Raw genomic sequence first — 19971 nt, forward strand, 5'->3', positions numbered from 1 at the left:
GCAAATACAAGACGTATTCCAGAGCGAAGAGTGCGTCTTCTTAAGTATAAGACCAAGAGCTAAGAGCGCGCGGCTCGCTCTGGTGGCTTCCCGCCGACACGGATGCTAACCAAAGCCGTCTACAAGGGTGTAAGCCGTCGATACTTTCGATCTCATGCCCCTCCCGTGCTTGGTGGAATGGATAATATGGGGGAGAACAATGGTTGCACCACAAGCTCCAGGAGCTCCAGGAGCTTGAACCAACGGACCGAGAGCCTGGTACCAATCAACGCAGCTGAGGACGGGAAACTATGCAAGCAGAGCTCCATCTGCAGCTCCAATTGACTACTAAGAAACCCAGCAAAAAGACGGCTGGTATCATGCCACGGTTCCATCGAACGAGCCAGCAGGATGCAGCCGCAGCTTACCGGGGTGCCAGTGGCCAATGGCCCTGGGGGGAGCTGCACAGGGGCCATGGCGTCCGCCAGATTGGCGAATCTGATTCGACAATCTCATCTCCACGGCGGTGGTGCGTTTGCTGATAGAGTTCTGCCAGCATTTGCGGTGGTTGTCTGATGTGAAAAGTTGGCACACCCTCGCATTGGCTCTGGCGTGATATATACGTCACCTCGGACGACTGGAGGCTGCGACAGCGCCTTAGTGGCGGGGAAGACGCTGGAGGAGGGGCTTCAGAGCCTATCGGTCGCCGGGGGAGGGGCCGTGGACAGCCAGAGGCCACTGAAGGGCCTGTATCGGACTCCGCTAGCATGTGGTACGCCTGTCTAGCCCTCTCTCGGCGATCGCTTTTTGTTCTTTTTATCAATTCGTGTCCAGGTCGAGAATGTGTTCGGTGCTGACAAGGGCCGACTCACGGTGCTAAGCGTACCTCTGTATCAATGCATGGCAAATATTTGCCCGCGCTATTGGCTGGATCGGTTGATTTGACATGTGAGCCCAATTGGCAGCATGTAAGAATGGCGAGCCATCAGCGTTACATGCTGCAACCGTCACATCTCATCACATTCACGTTGGCTGATACCACAGGGACGCAATTAATTAATTTTCTCTTAATCTCACTTTTCTAGTGAAGCCGAGGCTAGATCGAGAGAGGCTTCCTTTGCGCTCGCTCTCTTCCTGGTAGAAGTACATTGTACCGTAGGTCTTACGCTGAAGAAGCCGTCTCCAACCATTGTTGGAGAATTAGCTTTGGGATTGTCTGGATTGTCTTTATCGCTGGTTTTCTACTAAAACACAGTCTACCTTGGGTGGCGTCTCTTTTCTACAAGCCATCTGCTGCTGTCCTGTCACAGACGCTTGCTGATTGCTGCTCATTGCTTGTCCAACCAACTATATGCAGACGCCCAAATGCTACACAAACTGCTGCTTCCTGACGTAACGATGCTTATCACGAGGACAGGAGTCTGTGCCATGGAAGAATTTCCTTGAAAGGGGCGTTATAAGTCTCCCCTTTTCTCCAACCAACCTTACCGGCAACATTATTCCAACAACCTCTACCGATCAAATTCAATTTTATACGCACCCAATTACTTTTCCATCACAATGCCGCAGCATAGGCCAGAAACGCCACAACCAGAAGCTCCAGGGGCCCCTCTGCCCAACGAGCCTGATACGGGCGAGGGCGATGGCACTGCAGACTACTGAGGGGCAGTTCAGAGAGCCAAAGCTTGATGACGACAGAGTCGCCCGGAGATTGCGAGAACACGAGTGAGTCCCGAGACGCGGACGGGCGAGCGATTTCGAGACTTGCATTCAGAAAATAATTATTGTCGAAACAGAGGCCACGAGAATGAATAGACATGCTCGCGATGCATGGAGGAAACATTACTGTCTTTTTTTTTTCTCTCTTCTCACGGCCGGTTCCGATTACTTTTATACTATTCGCCACTATTCCGAGCTGCGCAACCTCAATATGCAGCTGGGGCGATTTTATTAGATTGAACGAGGAATCAATTTGAGCGAGCGATGTATATTATTTTTTGCGTTTTACGGAACTGAGAATGAGATTGCTATGTCATAAGCATTGATGTTACCGTTTTCAATTTTTCCAACAGCCAGGATTTGGTGAGTGAGCTGTCAAGGCTACAATTGGCATGTGTACAGACTCGGGGTTATTGATCATGTCTTTACTATCCATAGACTGCACTCGTCAACAAGACCTATTAAAATTCTCATTTATCCATATAGTAGAACTTTACTCTGTGCTCTATCAATTTCCCAAGTCTTGATATAGTCCGCCGGCGTTGATGCCTCATTGGCTTTTTTCGGCATGTGAAGCGAATTCCAGCATCGTCGCCAGTGCGGACGCTGCACCTCACACGTCATCGGTGGCTACCAGCTCGGAGCTCGGGATCTCAACTCCATATAGCTTGCGAATATTTTACTTTGCAACTTTGTTTCTTTCCTATGCAAAATCGTTCATCTTTCTTTAATCTTACACAGAGAATAGTCCTATACTAATTACAATCAACGCGGACTGAGTAAACTGAAAACATTTAATCGCTAATAACACCATGGACCCCTCACAGCAATCTTCAGGCGCTCCGACGCTCTCGCCCGAAGTCATTGCATTTGCTGGACGAATGTACGATGCTGCCAGAACTGGCGATGTCGCCGTATTTGAGCAAGCTCTTCCGGCTGGATTGCCGGCAAATATGACAAACGAAAAGGGAGACACATTGGTAAGAGCTTCATTATAGGCAACACCGTCTTGTTAAACTGCAGCGGCAGGATTGTCTATGTCTCTTGATATATGGCAACATGACTCACGTGTATTTTCCAGCTCATGCTCGCAGCATATCACGGACACGCAGAACTTGTTAGACTGCTGATACAACACGGCGCCGACCCGAATCGTGTCAACGACAGAGGGCAGAGTCCCCTTGCCGGAGCCGTGTTCAAGAAGGAGGATGCTGTTATTGAGGTATGCGCGAACATCCTCTGCCGACATGGATATATTTGTTCATCAGATATTTGTTTCCTTTTCGGTTAAACGCTAAATAATGAATGAATAGGTCCTAGTAGAGGGCGGCGCAGACCCAGATTACGGAAAACCAACCGCCATGGAGTGTATCGCCTTGTTTCAGCAGGAAGATGTGTGGAAAGCCAAGTTTGAAGCAGCGCCAGGCAGAGGCAAGGGAAAGCCGCCTTCTCCAACTTTATAATTTTGATATAGTGGTTATAAATGAAATAAATATTAATCTAACTCTTTCTGCATCAAGATATTATGAGCAGTAGCAATGGGTTTTGTCAAGACAATCTCGAACTGTGATTCCTACTGTCGATGTATAATGCCAAGTGCTTGCCCCAACGAGACCAGTACAAACCGATGTCTTCAACGCGAGCTAAGAATTAATATTGGAATATATATAATTTCATTTCAATTTTTCTATATATTTTTCCTCTTTCTCACCATATATGGCTGATATCTTATCTCATCTACTATGAATGTCTGGCGGGGTTCTGCCACCTCCCACCAGATTCTTCTAGTGCCTAAAGGGGTTGGAGGGGCTCTTCTCTCCTATGTCCCTGGCCCTGGTCCGTGCGCCCAAGTCCAATCGTCAAGGCTGCAACAATTTTCCGGAGCTCGACAGCTTCGCACACCCGCGAGCCCCCAAAGACGCCGGATTCTGCCCCTTTAATCCGCAAAGCCACCGCATCTCAACTCCCCTCGTCGTGAAGCGTTTTGGCCCCTCGTCCATCACAAAATACCGCCAAAATGTCGTTCGGAGGCCAGACGCCGACCATCATCGTCCTGAAAGAAGGTACCACAACGCAAATTTACCCCACCGTCGCTGCCCACCGCTGCCCGCCATCCAACGAGGCTACAGACACACGATCGCTGACAAAAGTTGGGCTGCAGGAACCGACACCTCCCAGGGCAAAGGCCAGATCGTCTCCAACATCAATGCCTGTCTAGCGGTCCAAGCCACCATCAAGTCGACGCTAGGCCCCTACGGTGGTGACCTGTTGATGGTGGACGAAAATGGCAGGCAGACGATTACCAATGATGGCGCGACTGTCATGAAGGTACGGCCGATCCCTATATACGACATTTCTTTTGAAGAACGCTATAAGATGATGAGAATCAAGTTGACTGAGTGCATGGATTAGCTGCTCGACATCGTCCACCCCGCTGCCCGCATCCTCGTCGATATCGCACGATCACAAGATGCTGAGGTCGGAGACGGAACCACGTCGGTCGTCGTCCTGGCTGGAGAGATCCTTAAGGAGGTTAAGGAGCACGTCGAACAGGGTGTCAGCTCACAAATCATCATCAAGGGCTTGAGGAGAGCGGTGCAGATGGCCGTCAACAAGATCAAGGAGATTGCCGTCAGCACTGATGATGGCAACCAGCGCGATACCCTGAACAAACTCGCCGCCACCGCCATGACGAGCAAGCTTATCAAGAGAAACACAGAATTCTTCACAAAGAGTATGATTGCACGCAAATGATGTGAGATATTACATGGAGACTAACAGTATATAGTGGTGGTTGACGCCGTCTTGTCACTCGACCAGGACGACCTGAACGAGAAGCTCATCGGCATCAAGAAAATCCCCGGCGGTTCCCTAACCGAGTCTCACTTCGTCAACGGCGTTGCCTTCAAGAAGACCTTCTCCTATGCCGGTTTCGAGCAGCAGCCCAAGTCATTCCAGAAGCCCAAGATTGTGTGCCTGAATGTCGAGCTGGAGCTAAAGGCCGAGAAGGACAACGCCGAGGTTCGCGTTGAGCAAGTTTCAGAATACCAGGCCATCGTGGATGCGGAGTGGCAGATCATCTACCAGAAGCTGGAGGCCATCTCCAAGACTGGCGCCAAGGTTGTTCTCAGCAAGCTGCCCATTGGTGACTTGGCTACCCAGTATTTTGCCGACCGGGACATTTTCTGTGCTGGCCGTGTTGCCGCTGAAGATATGGAGCGAGTCACTCAGGCCACCGGTGCCGTGACTCAGTCAACATGCTCAGACATTCTGGCAGAGCACCTGGGAACCTGCGAGACTTTCGAGGAGAAGCAGATTGGTGGTGAGAGATTCAACTTCTTTGAGGGCTGCCCCGAGGCCAAGACCTGCACCCTGGTCCTGCGTGGAGGAGCCGAGCAGTTCATTGCCGAGGTCGAGCGATCGCTGCACGATGCCATCATGATTGTCAAGCGAGCCGTCAAGAACCGAACGATTGTTGGCGGTGGTGGTGCCGTTGAGATGGAGATCTCTGCCTACCTGCACCAGTTTGCCGACAAGAACATCCCCCACAAGCAGCAGGCTATCATCAAGTCCTTTGCCAAGGCGTTGGAGATTATTCCCCGACAGCTGTGCGACAATGCCGGTTTCGACGCCACCGACATCCTAAACAAGCTCCGCGTGGAGCACCGAAAGGGCAACACATGGGCTGGTGTTGACTTTGAGAACGAGGGAACCGCCGACATGCTGAAGCGATTCGTCTGGGAGCCTTCCCTGATCAAGGTCAACGCTCTGCAAGCTGCCACCGAGGCCAGCTGCTTGATCCTGGGTGTTGATGAGACTATCAGAAATGAGGAGAGCGCCAAGCCACAGGCACCGGGCCAGCTTCCCCCGGGAGCGGCTCAGAGGGCAATCAGGGGTAGAGGACGGGGCATGCCTCGACGGTAAAGAAAGGGGAAGACTAGAAGAAAAGCATGAGTGGAAGAATTGAGGCGCAAGTTGGGGGACTTGAGCATTTTCGCATATAAAAAATTAAGGGAAGAAAGAAAGAAAGGGAAATGGAGGTTTTTGAGGATCTTGTAAGATACCTAGAAAAAGAATTTGGCCTCTATTGTCTACTAGACTTTTTTTGATATGACATTTTTCCGACGATTTACTGTAAAATCTTTGATGTGTCTCATGTAAAGCCTTTAATGTGGCTTAATTTAGAATCGCATATTGAGTTGAGGGCTACAGTGAGGAAAACAACAAGTCACATCATCAAGATTGAATAGCAAAGCATCAAGACTAGGAAAAAAAAGAAGATTGTTTCTTTTTATATGAATCTATAAGGGATATCATATCATACCCAGTTTGGTTCTGCGGCCGTATATACATCATATATATCCATTTACATACACTTGACGCACACAATCATACTTCCTACTCTTATACTCCTACCTATGCTAAAAAGTGAAAAAAAGAATAAGAAGAAGAAAAGCGAAAAGAAAAAAAAAAGGGCTTCAACGCCTCGCCTCAATTCATTCTCATCATGAAAAAAAACAGATGAATAAAAAAAGGAAAAAAAAAGCGAAGATGAGACAGAGAAAAAAGAATCAGACCGCCGGACCGCCAAAATTCAAGTCATACATGCTCCGTCCATCTCTATGTCCTATTCGGCGCATCATCTGCGGCGCGCCGCCCGTTAAGCCATCCACCATGACGTCGTCGTCGCCCAGGACGTGATTCGCATGATGGTCATTCTGCCCCACGTCGTTGACGTCGTCGTCGTCGACGGCGTCGTGCTCAATGAGCATCTCCAGGTCGGTGTCCACCGAGGGCGGGACGTCGCCGTCGGGCTGGGTAGGCACGACGACGTCTTCGGTTGCGCTGAGCAGGGCCTGGAAGTCGGCGTGCGGGTGGTAGTGCTCAAAGGCGATGTCGTGGTGTTGCTGGGGGTGGTGGTGGTGGTGGTTGATGATTTGGGGGTCGATGGGCTGGTAGACGTGGGTTTCGTGCTGGTTTGGCTGATCTTGCAGCATGGGGTTGTGGAGGTGGTGGGCTGGGTGATGGGGGTTGTGGTGGAGGGAGGGTTGTTGGTGGGCGACTTGGTGATGATGCAGGGCTTGTTGTTGGTATTGGTGGTGGTGAGGGTCTGGAGAGAGGCCGTGGTGGTGGTGCTGCTGCTGCTGCGCCTGCTGCTGTTGGTGATGGTGGAGGCTTTGGGTGGTTTGAAACGTCTGAGACGGTTGGATGACGGAGATGTCGCTGGGGTTTGCGTATGCGCTGGGGCTGGGGCTGGTGCTTGGTGAGAGCGATAGCATCGTGTCGTGGCTTTGCAGAGCCAGGATCCTTCCCGTGGTGGCAATGTTGGACGGTATTGAGTGGTTCCGTGGAGGGCCGTTGCTGGGCAGGATGGGCGTGGGAGCAGGCGTCGTGATTGTAGACGCCGCCACCGACGCGGCCGTGGTGGTGACAGGCGTAGCCGTCTTCTTGGTGCCGCCTGGATTCGGCGTCTTGCCCAGCTCCTTGCACTCGGCGCAGGCTCGGATCACGTCGCTGACAGTCTCCTTGATGCGGCTCCAGTGGTACTTTTCCGCAATGGTGGCCGTCGTCTTGTTGATGCCGCCGTGGTGCATGACGTGCACGCTGCGCGCAATCTCGTACTGCCGCGCCGGGTCGGATATGACCTCCTTGTCCTTGAGCATGAGCTTGTCCCCGTCGAGCAGCTTGTAGTGCGTCGCCGCACTGCGCAGACGGCTCTTCTCAGCGCGGTCTGCGCCGTTGGGATATTTGCCGTACTTGAGGTAGTACTTGATCTTGTCGAAGCGCTCTTCACTTACCAGCTCCTCGGTTTCGCCAGGAGCCAGATCTCGTCCGTAGATGATGGCGTCAATGAGACGGTCGGGGTAGCTCTTGAGGTTTCCGCACCCCTTAACTCGCCCAATGCGCTTAAAGCCCAGCGCATCCCAGATCTTGCACGACGCCACGTTGGTCTCGTACACGAGGTTGAAGACGCTGTAGGTGTAGCCCAGCCGCGGCGCCCAGTCAATGTACGCCTCGCCCATCAAGCGACCAGCACCGCGGTTACGAGACGCGTCCGTGACGAGGAAGCCGCCGTTGCACACATGGCTGCTGCGGCCGGGGTAGTTGGGCCGGATGTAGAAGCTGCCCAGACACTCCTTGGCCCAGTCCTTGCCGTCGAGCAGCTGATGCGCGCCCTCGATGCTCCCCAGCAGCATGACGGCGCCAAAGTTCTGGAACCAGAAGTCGGCGAAGCCATCGGCCGTAAAGGGGTCCATCAGGGGGTACGTGTCGCCGCCATCAATCTCCTTGTTGATCTGCGCGCACAGGTACACGACCAGCGACACGGGGATCTGGTGGCGCGACGCAAAGGGCACAATCGTGGCCACGGTCTGGCGGTCTCGCAGCGTCACCTGGCGAGGCACAATGTCCGGCGGCAGAATCGGGTTGTTCGGGTCCGGGAACGGTGCCTGGCCGGACACCCGGTGGATTGTGGGGCTGGCCGGGTCATCGACGGCGGCCGGCATCGTTTGCGCTGAGCCGGGACGAGATGCGATGGCAGGAGAAACTAGTAGCGCGTGCGTGGCAAAGCTCGGAAAAGGGAGGGGCGTGAGAGAAGGGGGAAAGCCGTTGGTCAACGCAGGATGCTCTGTGCATATTTGATAATCAGCCACCGGCCCGCTTAAACATCAACGGCACGAGCCTCGCCGCAGCATCAGTCAGTTCTGGGTTGAGGGAATCACCACCATGGGGGTACGTCATCCCAAGCAAGGGGAGCACACCCTTCAGACCGAAAAGGAAGAAAGGGACGTTTGGGATGGAAGGGTCTTGGGAAGCCAATTGGGTATAGCTTGGATGGGGGGGTAAGAGAGAAGGGAGAAAAAAAGAAGAGGACAACTTACCATGGATAAAAGATGGGAAATTGAAGGGGGGAAAAAAAGAAAAGAGAAAAAAAAAAGAAAGGAAATATCCCCTCAGGATAGGAAGCAATATTTCCCTCCCCCCTTGCAGCAAGAAAAAGGAAAGACAAAAAGAAAGATGCCGAAAAAGAAAAGAGAGAAAAGAAAGAAACCCGAATATTCTCCTCCAAAAAAAGTCCACCTAAAAAAAAAAAAATAAAAAAAAGTCGAAGCCAAGGCCACTACAAGCCTGCACGATAGAGGTGTGACGTTGTGATAAAGAGATAAAAAAGAACAAGCGCCTAGGAAATTTTTCCCTTCCCTCTCTGCAGGTACGTCCCAGCGCAGCTGCAGCACCGCACGCAAAAAAAGGCCCAAAGTGGAAAGAAGGGTAAAAAAAAAATCAAGGGTCGTCCTCTAAAATTTCTGGTTTGCTTGAACCCTTTGCGTGGGCTTCCAGCCTCACTATTTACCGCCCCTAGTAAAGAAAAAGAAAAAGTGCAAGGGCTTCTTTTCTTTTCCTGGATGGCAGCCAATTTCTTCGTTCTGGAATTTGGTGCCTGGCTGGCGGCGGCTGTTCGCGCTGCTGACGTCCTGCTTTTGGGGGGCTGCTGGCTGTTTTTTGCTTTCTTCCACTGAGCTGCTGGATTTGCTTGCTGCTGGTGCTGGTGCTGGTGCCGGTTGCTGTGCTGCTGTGCTGAAAAGTTCGTCGTGCGACGTTCTGCTCGGGGGAGGCGGAAAGCCCTTTTGCAGGGTGGTGTGTGTGTGGTGTCGGCAGCTAAAAAAGGTATCGGAGGTACCTTATCTTTAAAAGGTAAATCCCCTTTCGGAACGAGAGTTTCTCCGGGTCTTTTTTTTTTCTGGTCGGCTCGGAGGGTTTTCCTCTAGGTTAAGCTGGCTGGCGATGTCTGGCAAGGCGGCTGTTGCTCGGGGGAAAGTAGAAAAGGGAAGAGAAGAGGAAGAGAAATTGGGACAAGATAAAAAGGGCAAGGGATGGGACGGAATCGAATTTGAAATGAGCAGAAAAAAGGTGGAAACTTTCATCTCGTTTGCAAATCGTGCACCTGCATACATGCATCCCATATACACCCGTCGTCTATTATACAGTTTGTGTTTTAAAAATGCCTCTCCTCCCCTGTTTTCCCCCTTTTATACAATGCGTCTAATATTGTCTTTTCATACACTTTTCCGGACTGCTGACTCAATTTCGGCAGCATTCACCTTCAAGCTCTCCAGCTGCGCTTCGATGCCACCCAACTGCGCGCTCAACGGCGTCTCAGCAGGCGCCGCTGCAGCTTCACTCGCGACAGTCTCTCCCATCAGATTCACCAATTCATCCTCAGTGACCTCTTCCTGCTGCTCGCCCAGGTACTGTGACCTCAGCAGCTTCAACTCTTCGTCTGTGAATCCCTGAATATTGGCCTGCATCCTGCCCATAACCTCTTTCCTCTTGAGGACGGCGGCCTGCACTTCCTTTCTCATGTGGCGGCTAAGCTCGGGAGAGGTGCTCCATGAGATGTCGCCCTTTTTGGAGTCTTCAATACGTCGCTTCTGGCCCGCCTCTCCCGCACGGCCCAGGACTCCAGCAACCAATGCCATAGCACGAAGACTAGAAGAGAATTAGCAGTGATCAGAGTGAAGCAAACGGATCTAGCAAAAGTTGTACTAACCTGTCGTCGTTGGCGGGAATCGTGTATGTGACCCACGAGGGATCGGTGTTTGTGTCAATGACTCCAATTGTGGGAATGTTCTTCAGGCCGCACTCGTACAGCAGCGTGTAATTCTCCAAGGGGTTGAGGCAAACCACCAAGTCCGGCAGCAACGGTCTCGCCGTGCCCTTGAACATGTCGAATCCATCAAGCTCCTTATCCATGTGATCCACCACCTTCATGCCCTGGGTCTTGAGAATGACGTCTCGGTTTGTGATGGCTCCAGGGGTCCACTTTGTGAACAGGTGGTAGGCGCCTGCCAGCTCAGAAGCCCTTGTGACAATCTCCATCTGGCCCTTGCGGGTGCCGACAAAGAGGATAATGCCGCCGCGGTAGGCCACCTCCTCAACCACTCGGGCCGCCCGTCGAAGATGTGCCGCTGTCGTCTCAAGAGAAATGACGTGGACGCCCTGTCGCACGCCGTAAATGTATCGTGAATTGGCCGGGTTCCATAGTGAGGTGTTGTGTCCCATGTGTGTCTGCGACGCCATCAACAGCTCCAGCGTAACATCCTCTGGCTGGGGAGGATTGCTGATAATTTCCGTGGGGATGTAGCGCTTCTCGAGCTTCGAACCGAGGCTCCTCGTATTCTTCTGGATGCGCTGGAATTCGGCATACTGCTGGGAGGGAGTCAGGTTCTGCTTGCCCCTCTGATGCGCCTTTGTCCATGCGGTTCCGTGGTGCTGCTGCGAAGAGTTGGCTCCAAGCGTCATGATGACTTCTTCGACAATCTTCTGCTTCTTCTTCGATGACGAGACCATCTTGGGAGTGGCAGCGGCAGCCTGGGGCGTCGGCCACGCCTGGGCAGGTCCATTGGATGTCGAGCTTGAGGCTGTCGCCGTCTTGACTTCGGTCGAGATTTGTCGCAGAACGGTTCGCGGCAGAGGAGACGCCAATGCGCGGCGGCCTGTATCTGGTTAGAGCCCTCCTAAACAAAATCTGCACATTCAATTGACTTACCATGCCGCACAGCAGCGCTCTGGACATTCATTGCGGCTTGTGTTGCGCTCCTGCTGCCGTCCGGCTAGATCGCCCAAGTCCAAATTTTGGATCACGCCGCCATGGATGGAGCGTCTGCGGCGAGGCACATTTTCCGGTTCCGCCACAGAGCCAGAGCTGCTAGTAACGCTTTCTTGCTGTGCACTAAAATGACCCCGCGGTCGTTGAAGGTTCCCTTCGGGTGGCAGCAGGCAATTTACCCCACGTCGGAAGCGGCTTGTGATGGACACGCCATCTTGCATGCCACTTGATATCATGTATTGTAAGTGCTCTATATGTTGATGCATTGAAATGAAGCATTCACTACGAGAATATTAAAATTTACACGATTTTGTCTCTAATAGATACTTTCCCTTGCTTTGTAATATAATCATGTCAAATTACATGTAAAACTCGTTGATAAAAAGCCTTAAATCTATGACGATTTGTCTGTGCTTGAGAAATCTACAGTTACCAATGCCAACCAACTTTTTCTTCGTCAAGGTCATTATGGAAATTAAAACGCCACACAACAGGGGAGATGCACTGCATTCTTTACCGGCTAGTCGCTCTAGCAATAGTAAACACTCCGACAATAACGACCGCAAGAGTGATGATGGCACCCGGCAGCAAGAGATCGTTGGGCACACCGGCAATAACCTGCTCCTGGTGAACCGCCGTCCTTGATCTCCGCGATCGGCGAACAGGCCGTTCCTCCTCCTCCTCTGATTCCTCCTCCTCACTCTCTGATTCCTCCTCGTAAGTTCTCCGTCGCTCACGGAGGCCTGTAGATGATGAGACCGGGGTAGGAATTGCCTCCACTGAAGGAGCTGAAGGCTGCTTCTCAGAGTCATGCACGTAGAGGTCGACCTTCTCAAGAAGAGCTTGGCGGGCGAGGAGAATGGCCTCTAGCAGGTCATTGTCGGTGGTGATGGACACGGTATCTCCCTCGTTGTCCATGTAGCTGAGAGCAAAGCCAGCGCCTTCGATTCTGCCGTCATAGACATCAGGCATGCCTCCAAGGGTCTCGATTTCATTTCCGAGCTTGGATGCGACGGCGTGCACAAACGACTCGATGCCTTGCGACGCAACAACTTGCAATCGGTGCACGCGTCCTGAAGGCGCCTTGAATTTGAAGGCAAACGGAATATCGCCGGGCGTGTGCTCCGGAATGATCGAGTGAGGAGGTGAGTCCAATCCGATGTGCGATGCAGAGTCGTTGGGAGCGACGCTATCTCCCAGGCGGTTCGCCTCAGGCGACATCATACGAGAGCCCCCGTGGTGAGGGTGGTGGCTGAGGCTGCCGTCGCCGGACACCATGGATTCCGTCTCATGATCGATGGAAAGCCAAAACTTATTCCACGCGGGGCCTTCGCCGCTGTCACTTGACATTGTGTTGATTTGCTCCAATGTGGCATAAGTCAGCTTGAGCACATCGACCATTCCCACAATTTCGCCGCCATCGTTCATGACGGGAAGGTTGAGATAATGGCCATCTGAAATATGATTGTTAGACACATATTTGACCATGATTTATATGCTTTTACGGCATTCGAAAACGAAATCGCCATGGAGCTGGAATAAGGGCAGCAGAGGTGGGGGAGAATTGAAAAGAGGCAGAAATTAGACGTGCTTACCGTGCATCTTCCGTAAGGCTGCCTGAATGGTCATGTCCATTGGGGCAAAATCGGGGTGAGGGGTCATGACACGCACGACGCTGCAATTGGCCGGGTCCAGGCCTGGAGCAATGACACGAAGAACAACGTCCTTGCTCGTAAAAATGCCGGTAATGGCGCCCTGGTCCTGCACCAGCACTGCAGTGGTGTGGTTTTCCTTCATCATGGCCGCAGCCTCTTTGACCGAGGTCCGGACGCTGACCGTGGTAGGCGGGATGCCATTCAACACGGTTTCCAGTGTGGGCCCAGACATTTTGGATCGAAGCGCCTCCACATACTGGATAATCTGCTGCGGCTGGCTGGCGCCCAGCTCGGACTGCACGCCCTCCAAGGCGTCGTAGAGCTTTCTCGAGGAGGAGTATGCCCGCTCCAGCTTCTCCATGGCGTCGTAGAAGCACTTTGTGATATCCAGCACACCGGATATATCCTGGTTCTCGTCCATGACGGGCAAGTGGCGGAAGCCCTTGCGGACCATGAGGTCCAGCGCATCGGTTGCACTTGTGTCGGTTCTGGCACAGAGAGGGTTCTTGGTCATGATTTCAGCAATAGTGACGTTGGCAGCCTTGAGTCCAGCCCCGACCACACGGAACGCAAGATCCTTGGCGGTAAAGATACCGGCAATCCGGTCCTCGTCATCAGTAACCAGCACGCAGTCCTCCCTCTTTGCGGCCATGAGTTGAGCAGCCTCGGAGACCGTCGTGGCAGGCTTGATCTGGAGGGCCTGGCTCGGCTTGAGGGCAAGCACAGTACCGGGAGGGGCTCTGCGATTCGGTCGCGACCGGCCCGTGAGAGTCTTCTTCTTGGAGAGATCGCTCTCCATCTTCCTGCGAATTGCCTGTGTGTGCGCGCATTAGCCGTAAGATACACTCGATACCATCGCAACTGAGGGGTCGTCATGTATAGCTTCTTTCCAAAGAGCTCTCCACCTTGACCCAAGACAGCGCTAAGGGGCCTAGACAATAGCTGTAGTAAACAAATCAACCCGTCAACTCACCTCATCGCGCTTGGATTGCTTCTGTCTGCTTGCGCTGAGGCCGGCAGCACTGGACTCAGCAGGCGGCTGCTGGTCTAGCACCGGTCGAGGGATGCCGGAAGTCGCAGCGGCAGAGGAAGCATTGTTGAATGGCGTGGTGCTCCGTGGCTGATTCCGGCTCGGATTGTTCCCTCGGGAGGCGTTGACCATGGACATGGCTGCGGTTGGCGGCTCGCGGGCGTCGAAAAAATGCACGTTCCAAAGTTTCGTCGTCGAGAGCAGGAAGGGAAAAAAAAAATCAAAGAACGGATTTCAATTCTACGAAAACCAGTTTTCCGGAGTCAGCCAGAGGTTGCAGCCAATGACAGTGGAGGAGGGATTTTCAAGGGTGACGGAATGAAGTCGAAAGGTCGGTCACCAGATATTAAGCCCTGGCCAAGTCACCCCGGCACTTTTTTTTTCTCGCCTACTGGGCGGCGAACGCCTCGGTTGGCGCGGGCAGCTTATAGGCGGCTTATAGGGCACCTGAGCAGTGAAGACCGCAGCCTGAAACCCGAAAACACCCATCGTGGGCCGCTGGAGGGAGAAAAAAGCGCAGGCCGACCTAGCGCTGCAGGTGCTAAACATCTAGCGGCGTTGGTTCAAGGCGTTTGGCGGTAGGGCTCCATTAATGATGTGATGCCAGCAGCACCTGCAAATCTCGACTGAGGGGCGCATGAATAGCATGAAAAATCGGCATCAAGGCAGTTCTAGTTCGTACGTACTAGGTATTATAGATGAAATACAAATGATTGTGAGCGGTGCTTGGTACTGGAGGATGCTAGGCACAGCTGACCTTTAGCTCGAGACCTTGTAAGTCACATGCCTGTTTTGGCGTCCAAGATATCGCCGCGTTAAGAGCAATAATCATCTGATGGTACGAACTAATAATTTGTTCTAGCAATCTCTTTGCGTGTACTTTGCAAGTATGGTCTAGGCCTGTAGACTTCAGATAGCATTTGCCAGTGGTCAAAGGCGTCCGTTTCATCTCTACTCGAAGCCTTGTTACACGCATCTGGTCTACATGTACCCGGGCTGACCTCCAAGATCTTGGCGATTAAATTAACATTTCAGCCACCAAATCAAAGCCTGTGGATCCTTTTGGAAATCTTGGTCTTCCATAACAGCGACAAGGGCACGCTCTGAGGCTGGACCTAGCAATGTTATGGCTACCAGGATGCGAGTCGCGCGGATTGGCAATAGCACGGCGAGCGCTGCTCCGGCTAGCAGTACCAGAACTCCATTTTTCTCATGTACGTGCGTGCGGCCTGCAGCCCGACATGCAGCAACATGGGAGGCATCAATGCTCTAGCAGCAGTTGCAGTGGCATTTCTCCATCCTACCGAGCAATCTATGCAGTGCTAGCTCAATCCCACGCCCTGGTTTGGCTCCAGCTTGGGCAAGCGGGGAACGGCTGGCTCTCAAGCAGCTACCGGCTTACTGCTGCTGCTGCTAGCAGGCCGGAGTGCATCGTCTCATCAATCATGATCATCTCGCATGTGCAGTAGTTAGTCCAGCCCATCAACCACAGGCCGGCAGTGGCTCGAGTGGCGTGTTCCAGCCAGCCACCGGCGCCCGTCCTGCCCGGATGGTGTGCCGTCACGGTGATACTGATGGATGCATCGAGCGGCGCCTAATGAAGCTGGCTGCCCACATCGAGAGCTAGGATAGCCGCTACGCCGTCTTAGTGGCGGTCGCAACGACAATGTTTACTCGCCCTATTGAGACGTCGACCCTCCTTTAAGATTGCCCGTGATTTATTATTAGCGACTATCAGACGCCGAGCGAGATTGGCAGGCCAGTAATTTCCGCGCTCGGCTGGTTTGTTGACGTCGACAAATATTACTCTTCACAGCAGTAGCGCTTAGTAGCGACTCATATTACCCAACGGGCCAATCCGCGTTGCCATGGTGCACGTCAGCCCTCCTCTGGGCGTGGAGGGCCAGAAACAATAAACCCCGTCAAGGGCGTCTCAGCGCTCAAACATCGTCTCGAGAGCTTGTGCGCCCAAGGGAAGGGCGGGTAGACGCATGCAGTTGGAAATCTGAGATGTCGTCGTCACCGTGAGACATGGAAATCAGGGCATGAATGATTGTAGTATCAGCCGTCATACATGCAATTGCTGGCATGCTGGGGTCTACAGCTATGCCCCCAGCACCACGCTCTATACGGGCTCTGTATTAGCAGTATTAGGGCTCCATAAACAACAATAATAGTGTATCGCGTTCATAGACCGAGCTACATTACATAGCTCTGTGCATGGATATGATATGCTCGGCTCCGCCTGGCTGCAGACCGACAACTCATCCGGCAACGCCCAATTGCGGATCGCTCCGGGCTCTAAATCAACATTGCATCGCCACAAGTCCTCTTTGTTCCTGGACTTGTCTCAGCACATGCCGCCGGCCTGTTTTAAACTGCGGCGTCAGTGCGATAGGCGCGGACCAGTGGTGGAGACGTCTGCGCTGGCCGTTGCCGTGGCGACCGCGCTGGCTTCCTACTTGAGCTTCCAAGGGACCATTTACTGCACCTCAGCTGGCGCTTGAACTTGGATCTGGAATCCATTCGTCCTCCACCACCTCATTGTTTCTCATTAGAACATCTTGTTTTCGATCTTATGTTTGATGAAATGCAACCGCAAGCCGAGCCGAGCCTCTCAGCTGCAGTGACCGGTGCAGCAAGCCCAGGCGCCTCTCCAGGCAAAGACATGGAGCCATCGAACGCTGCTGTACCCATGCAGACGTCGCACTATATGAACATGAACATGACCTTGGACAAAATGGACGAGTATGATTCCGCAAAGCTAACGAGGCGTGCTGACAATGTTGCTACTGATGAATGGATGCTCCCCCCCATGACAAAGCTAGACAGACCGCAGATGAGACCGATAGCCGAGGGCGGATATGCTGCTCAGTCGTCGCAGCCTCAACTCGATCACAAGTTCAGCGGCCTGAATTCGGCCATCAGCCGCCCTCACCGGCATCGTCGAACCGAATCCGCAGCAAGCATTGCCAGCGCGGCCAGCATCGCCGATATCAATATCGAAGAGACGCGAACCGACACGGGTGTCACTGGCGAAGAGATTGCTCAGTTCATCCAAGGACCAGAGACGACAGATGGCAAGTGGACCTGTTTGTTCGAAGACTGTGGAAAGCAGTTTGGGCGCAAAGAAAACATAAAGTCCCACATCCAGACCCATCTCAACGACCGCCAATATCAGTGCCCAGCCTGCCTCAAGTGCTTTGTTCGCCAGCACGATCTCAAGAGACACGCCAAGATTCACACCGGCATCAAGCCTTACCCTTGCGACTGCGGCAACAGATTTGCGCGCCACGATGCTCTCACCAGACACCGCCAACGGGGCATGTGTGTCGGCGCCTTTGACGGAATTGTGCGGAAGAACGTGAAGCGCGGACGCCCCAAGAAGAATCGCCTGGAGATGGATGCGCGCTTGGAAAAATCTTCAAAGACCAGAAGAAAGAACAACATGTCCATTAGCTCCATCTCCTCATTTTACTCGGACGTTTCTGTCGCCAATTCCCCCAACTACGAACTTGACGTGCTCAGCGAGGTGTTGGATATGGCCATCGAGGCCGACGCGGAGCCAATGCGCCCGCTCTCATCAGCACCCATGCCTAGCATGCCCAATCCAGCAGCCAGCAGCATTGTCACATCCCCTTCAGAAGCCAGCGTACACTCATACGTGTCCCCGGAAGCAATTATGGAGAGAGCCTCACATCCTTCTTCTCCCGGCAAGAGCACATCAAGCCAATACAACACACCGCCGGGCCTCTCCCAGTCATCATCGTCGCCCCCATCAACGCATTTCTTCGACTTGGACCCCGTTACGACAACGGCGACGACTGATGACGTCGTTAGCTACTCTGCCCCCGGAATGATGATGAATATGACATCGATGGGGGGGATCTATGCCTCTGAGTATGAATGAACAAGAGGAAGACTTGCTTCGCCAATTCACAAACGACGACAGCTTCATACCACTGGACCGGGACCCGAGCCTAATAATGATGCCCAAATTCGACGAGTTCAACGGTGTAGCCGTGAGCATGATCAACGAAAACGGCTACTACTTTTAACGGAAATACTTGAAGCGTTCAACAACTTAATTACGCCATGATTTATTCTGAGCCTGTCTTATACTTGTCGAGCCTACTTTTACTTTTGGCGCATTAATTTCGGAACCCGGGTATAGTGATCGGGATAATGTTTCATTCTACCCTGAATTACACAGGGCTTCTACTTTTTTTTTCCTTCAATCTCCTTGGTTTTATATCGTTGTGTTACCCCACAACCCGCCACGTTGGAAATTTGGTGTCAATTCAATTGTACAATACGGGGAAGGAACGGATTTGGGATAAAAAGGGATTTTTTTTTTCTTTTTCATTTGTCTTTTTCATTTGTCTCTGTGATAGGGGGGGTGGTGTGAGTGAAGTGTTTGGATACGGAGTGATGTTTACAACGCGTTGATATGTTTGGAAACGATTGAAGCTTTCGTAACGGGAATCCGGCACCGGTCCGTTTATTGTTCGATGTTTTTGTTTTTCTTCTTTCCTTTGTTTACGGAGTTGGGAAGAAGATATTGTGTGGACATATTCGAGTGCAAATGAGAGCTTGGATTCTACTGGACTATTACCGCCTCGTTTGCTGATCCGTGCCTCGTGATGTCTCTGTGCTAATGATTGACTCTTTATCCTTGCTGTTCCAACTTATGAATAGGGTTATTGCCTGTTGTTCGAGCCTGCCATTCATGAATCCATGCTAATTTTTATTTTGTACGTGAATATTTTAATTATTCTTTTACGCCCAGTCAAGCTGATACAATGGCTGCTTCGGAGAGAATATAAGTGGACTCTCACGTCACAGCACATGTAGTAGTTCATATTTTTTTTGCCTTTTTTGGGGCAACAAGATTACTATCAATGGCATGCCGAGAGTTACACAACATCTAGTTGATAAGACGTGAGCAGGGTGTACCAGATGTTAAGAAAATGATAGATACCTTAGCCTCCCCGCTTCTAAATACATCTCTTTTCCCACAGTTTCACTCAAACAAATGTCTTGAGCATCTTTTGTTCATTTCATTTGACCATCCCATGAATTTTGCATTCAGTCTGTCTTCAACGTTCATTGTCTCTGATAGGCAGAGGCTTGTGGCGTAGCAATCTTGATACCTCAGGTACTGTCGGATGCTATAATAAACACTCCAACTATAAAATTTTCAGAGGACATCTCTCAGGGTCATAGTAGCATCATGCTATTAATAAGTAGTACGACTCGAGATTATGTGCATTTCTTATATGAATAAGGAATTTTGCGATTATTTTCTGGATGGGAAATTTTACATATTGGTCAACGACTCATCCCAGCTTTTACCCTGGAGCTGCGTATACAAATGTGGCGGGAAACTCTTCTCTTAAATAGTGATGAAGGGTGAGGTTTTTTCCTTCTTATGACTGCAAGTAGTAAGTCATTTGAAAGTACCCTTTTATATTACAAATTCTTTATATATGAGTATGCAGACAGGATAAAAGAGGGCTGTGGGAGAAAATGCCCTGTTAATCTTTCACAAAGCGATCCCTTCACCAATGCTATAGTATTGAGTAACACAAAGCTAGCATATTCGCTTAAATATCTTATTCCTGTGCCAGTCATTGGCCAATAATTAAATGCGGTTTGTGAATTGAGATACACCAAAGTGTCCTCTTTTCTAGCATACCCTAAATGAGATCTCAGTGGCCCATATTGCTCGCTGCGATATGCCCACAAAATCTTACTATGATTCTCGACACCCGATAATCTTCTGAATATTGATTTCAGTAAGTGAGAAAGATTGAGATGAGTGGTATGGCTAATCAAGTTTTTTTTTTTTTTTTTGGCTTTCAGTTGGTGAGTAAAGGAAGCAAAGACTTGCAAGTTTTCTTCAACTGGCAGATATCGCAGATATCTTAGTGCTTTTGTGAAGAGATTTGTTGGCTACCTATAGAGAAGCAAAACGCATG

At 51.6% G+C, this 19971-nt stretch overlaps 7 protein-coding genes across 7 annotated transcripts; 4 read left to right on the plus strand and 3 right to left on the minus strand.

The window, feature by feature from the left end:
* Positions 1–2413: 2413 nt before the first annotated feature.
* On the plus strand, positions 2414–3232 carry TrAtP1_008169 (uncharacterized protein). Its single transcript, XM_014086391.2, has 3 exons — positions 2414–2678; positions 2780–2920; positions 3012–3232. The coding sequence occupies exons 1-3, from the start codon at positions 2511–2513 to the stop codon at positions 3159–3161; spliced, it is 459 nt and encodes a 152-aa protein (XP_013941866.1). The 5' UTR covers positions 2414–2510; the 3' UTR covers positions 3162–3232.
* Positions 3233–3605: 373 nt separating this feature from the next.
* TrAtP1_008170 (uncharacterized protein) lies at positions 3606–5981 on the plus strand. Its single transcript, XM_014086571.2, has 4 exons — positions 3606–3761; positions 3860–4026; positions 4111–4432; positions 4487–5981. Exons 1-4 carry the CDS (start codon positions 3716–3718, stop codon positions 5620–5622), a joined length of 1671 nt encoding a protein of 556 aa, XP_013942046.1. The 5' UTR covers positions 3606–3715; the 3' UTR covers positions 5623–5981.
* Positions 5982–8541, minus strand: TrAtP1_008171 (uncharacterized protein). Its single transcript, XM_066113809.1, has 2 exons — positions 8421–8541; positions 5982–8326 (listed from the first exon to the last, which is right to left on the minus strand). The coding sequence occupies exons 1-2, from the start codon at positions 8437–8439 to the stop codon at positions 6270–6272; spliced, it is 2076 nt and encodes a 691-aa protein (XP_065969897.1). The 5' UTR covers positions 8440–8541; the 3' UTR covers positions 5982–6269.
* TrAtP1_008172 (uncharacterized protein) lies at positions 8425–9215 on the plus strand (the record flags this gene model as incomplete). Its single annotated transcript, XM_066113810.1, has 2 exons — positions 8425–8521; positions 9037–9215. The coding sequence occupies 2 exons, from the start codon at positions 8425–8427 to the stop codon at positions 9213–9215; spliced, it is 276 nt and encodes a 91-aa protein (XP_065969898.1).
* Positions 9216–9617: 402 nt separating this feature from the next.
* TrAtP1_008173 (uncharacterized protein) lies at positions 9618–11394 on the minus strand. The gene is made up of 3 exons (XM_066113811.1): positions 11246–11394; positions 10247–11192; positions 9618–10185 (listed from the first exon to the last, which is right to left on the minus strand). Exons 1-3 carry the CDS (start codon positions 11274–11276, stop codon positions 9753–9755), a joined length of 1410 nt encoding a protein of 469 aa, XP_065969899.1. The 5' UTR covers positions 11277–11394; the 3' UTR covers positions 9618–9752.
* Positions 11395–11531: 137 nt separating this feature from the next.
* TrAtP1_008174 (uncharacterized protein) lies at positions 11532–14695 on the minus strand. Its single transcript, XM_066113812.1, has 3 exons — positions 13934–14695; positions 12901–13774; positions 11532–12759 (listed from the first exon to the last, which is right to left on the minus strand). The coding sequence occupies exons 1-3, from the start codon at positions 14126–14128 to the stop codon at positions 11819–11821; spliced, it is 2010 nt and encodes a 669-aa protein (XP_065969900.1). The 5' UTR covers positions 14129–14695; the 3' UTR covers positions 11532–11818.
* A 1552-nt stretch (positions 14696–16247) lies between these two features.
* Positions 16248–18599, plus strand: TrAtP1_008175 (uncharacterized protein). Its single transcript, XM_014086574.2, has one exon. It carries the CDS (start codon positions 16569–16571, stop codon positions 17898–17900), a length of 1332 nt encoding a protein of 443 aa, XP_013942049.2. The 5' UTR covers positions 16248–16568; the 3' UTR covers positions 17901–18599.
* Positions 18600–19971: the final 1372 nt, after the last annotated feature.

The sequence above is a fragment of the Trichoderma atroviride genome, chromosome 4 (assembly GCF_020647795.1).
Source record: "Trichoderma atroviride chromosome 4, complete sequence".
In the NCBI taxonomy this organism is placed as follows: Eukaryota; Fungi; Ascomycota; class Sordariomycetes; order Hypocreales; family Hypocreaceae; genus Trichoderma; species Trichoderma atroviride.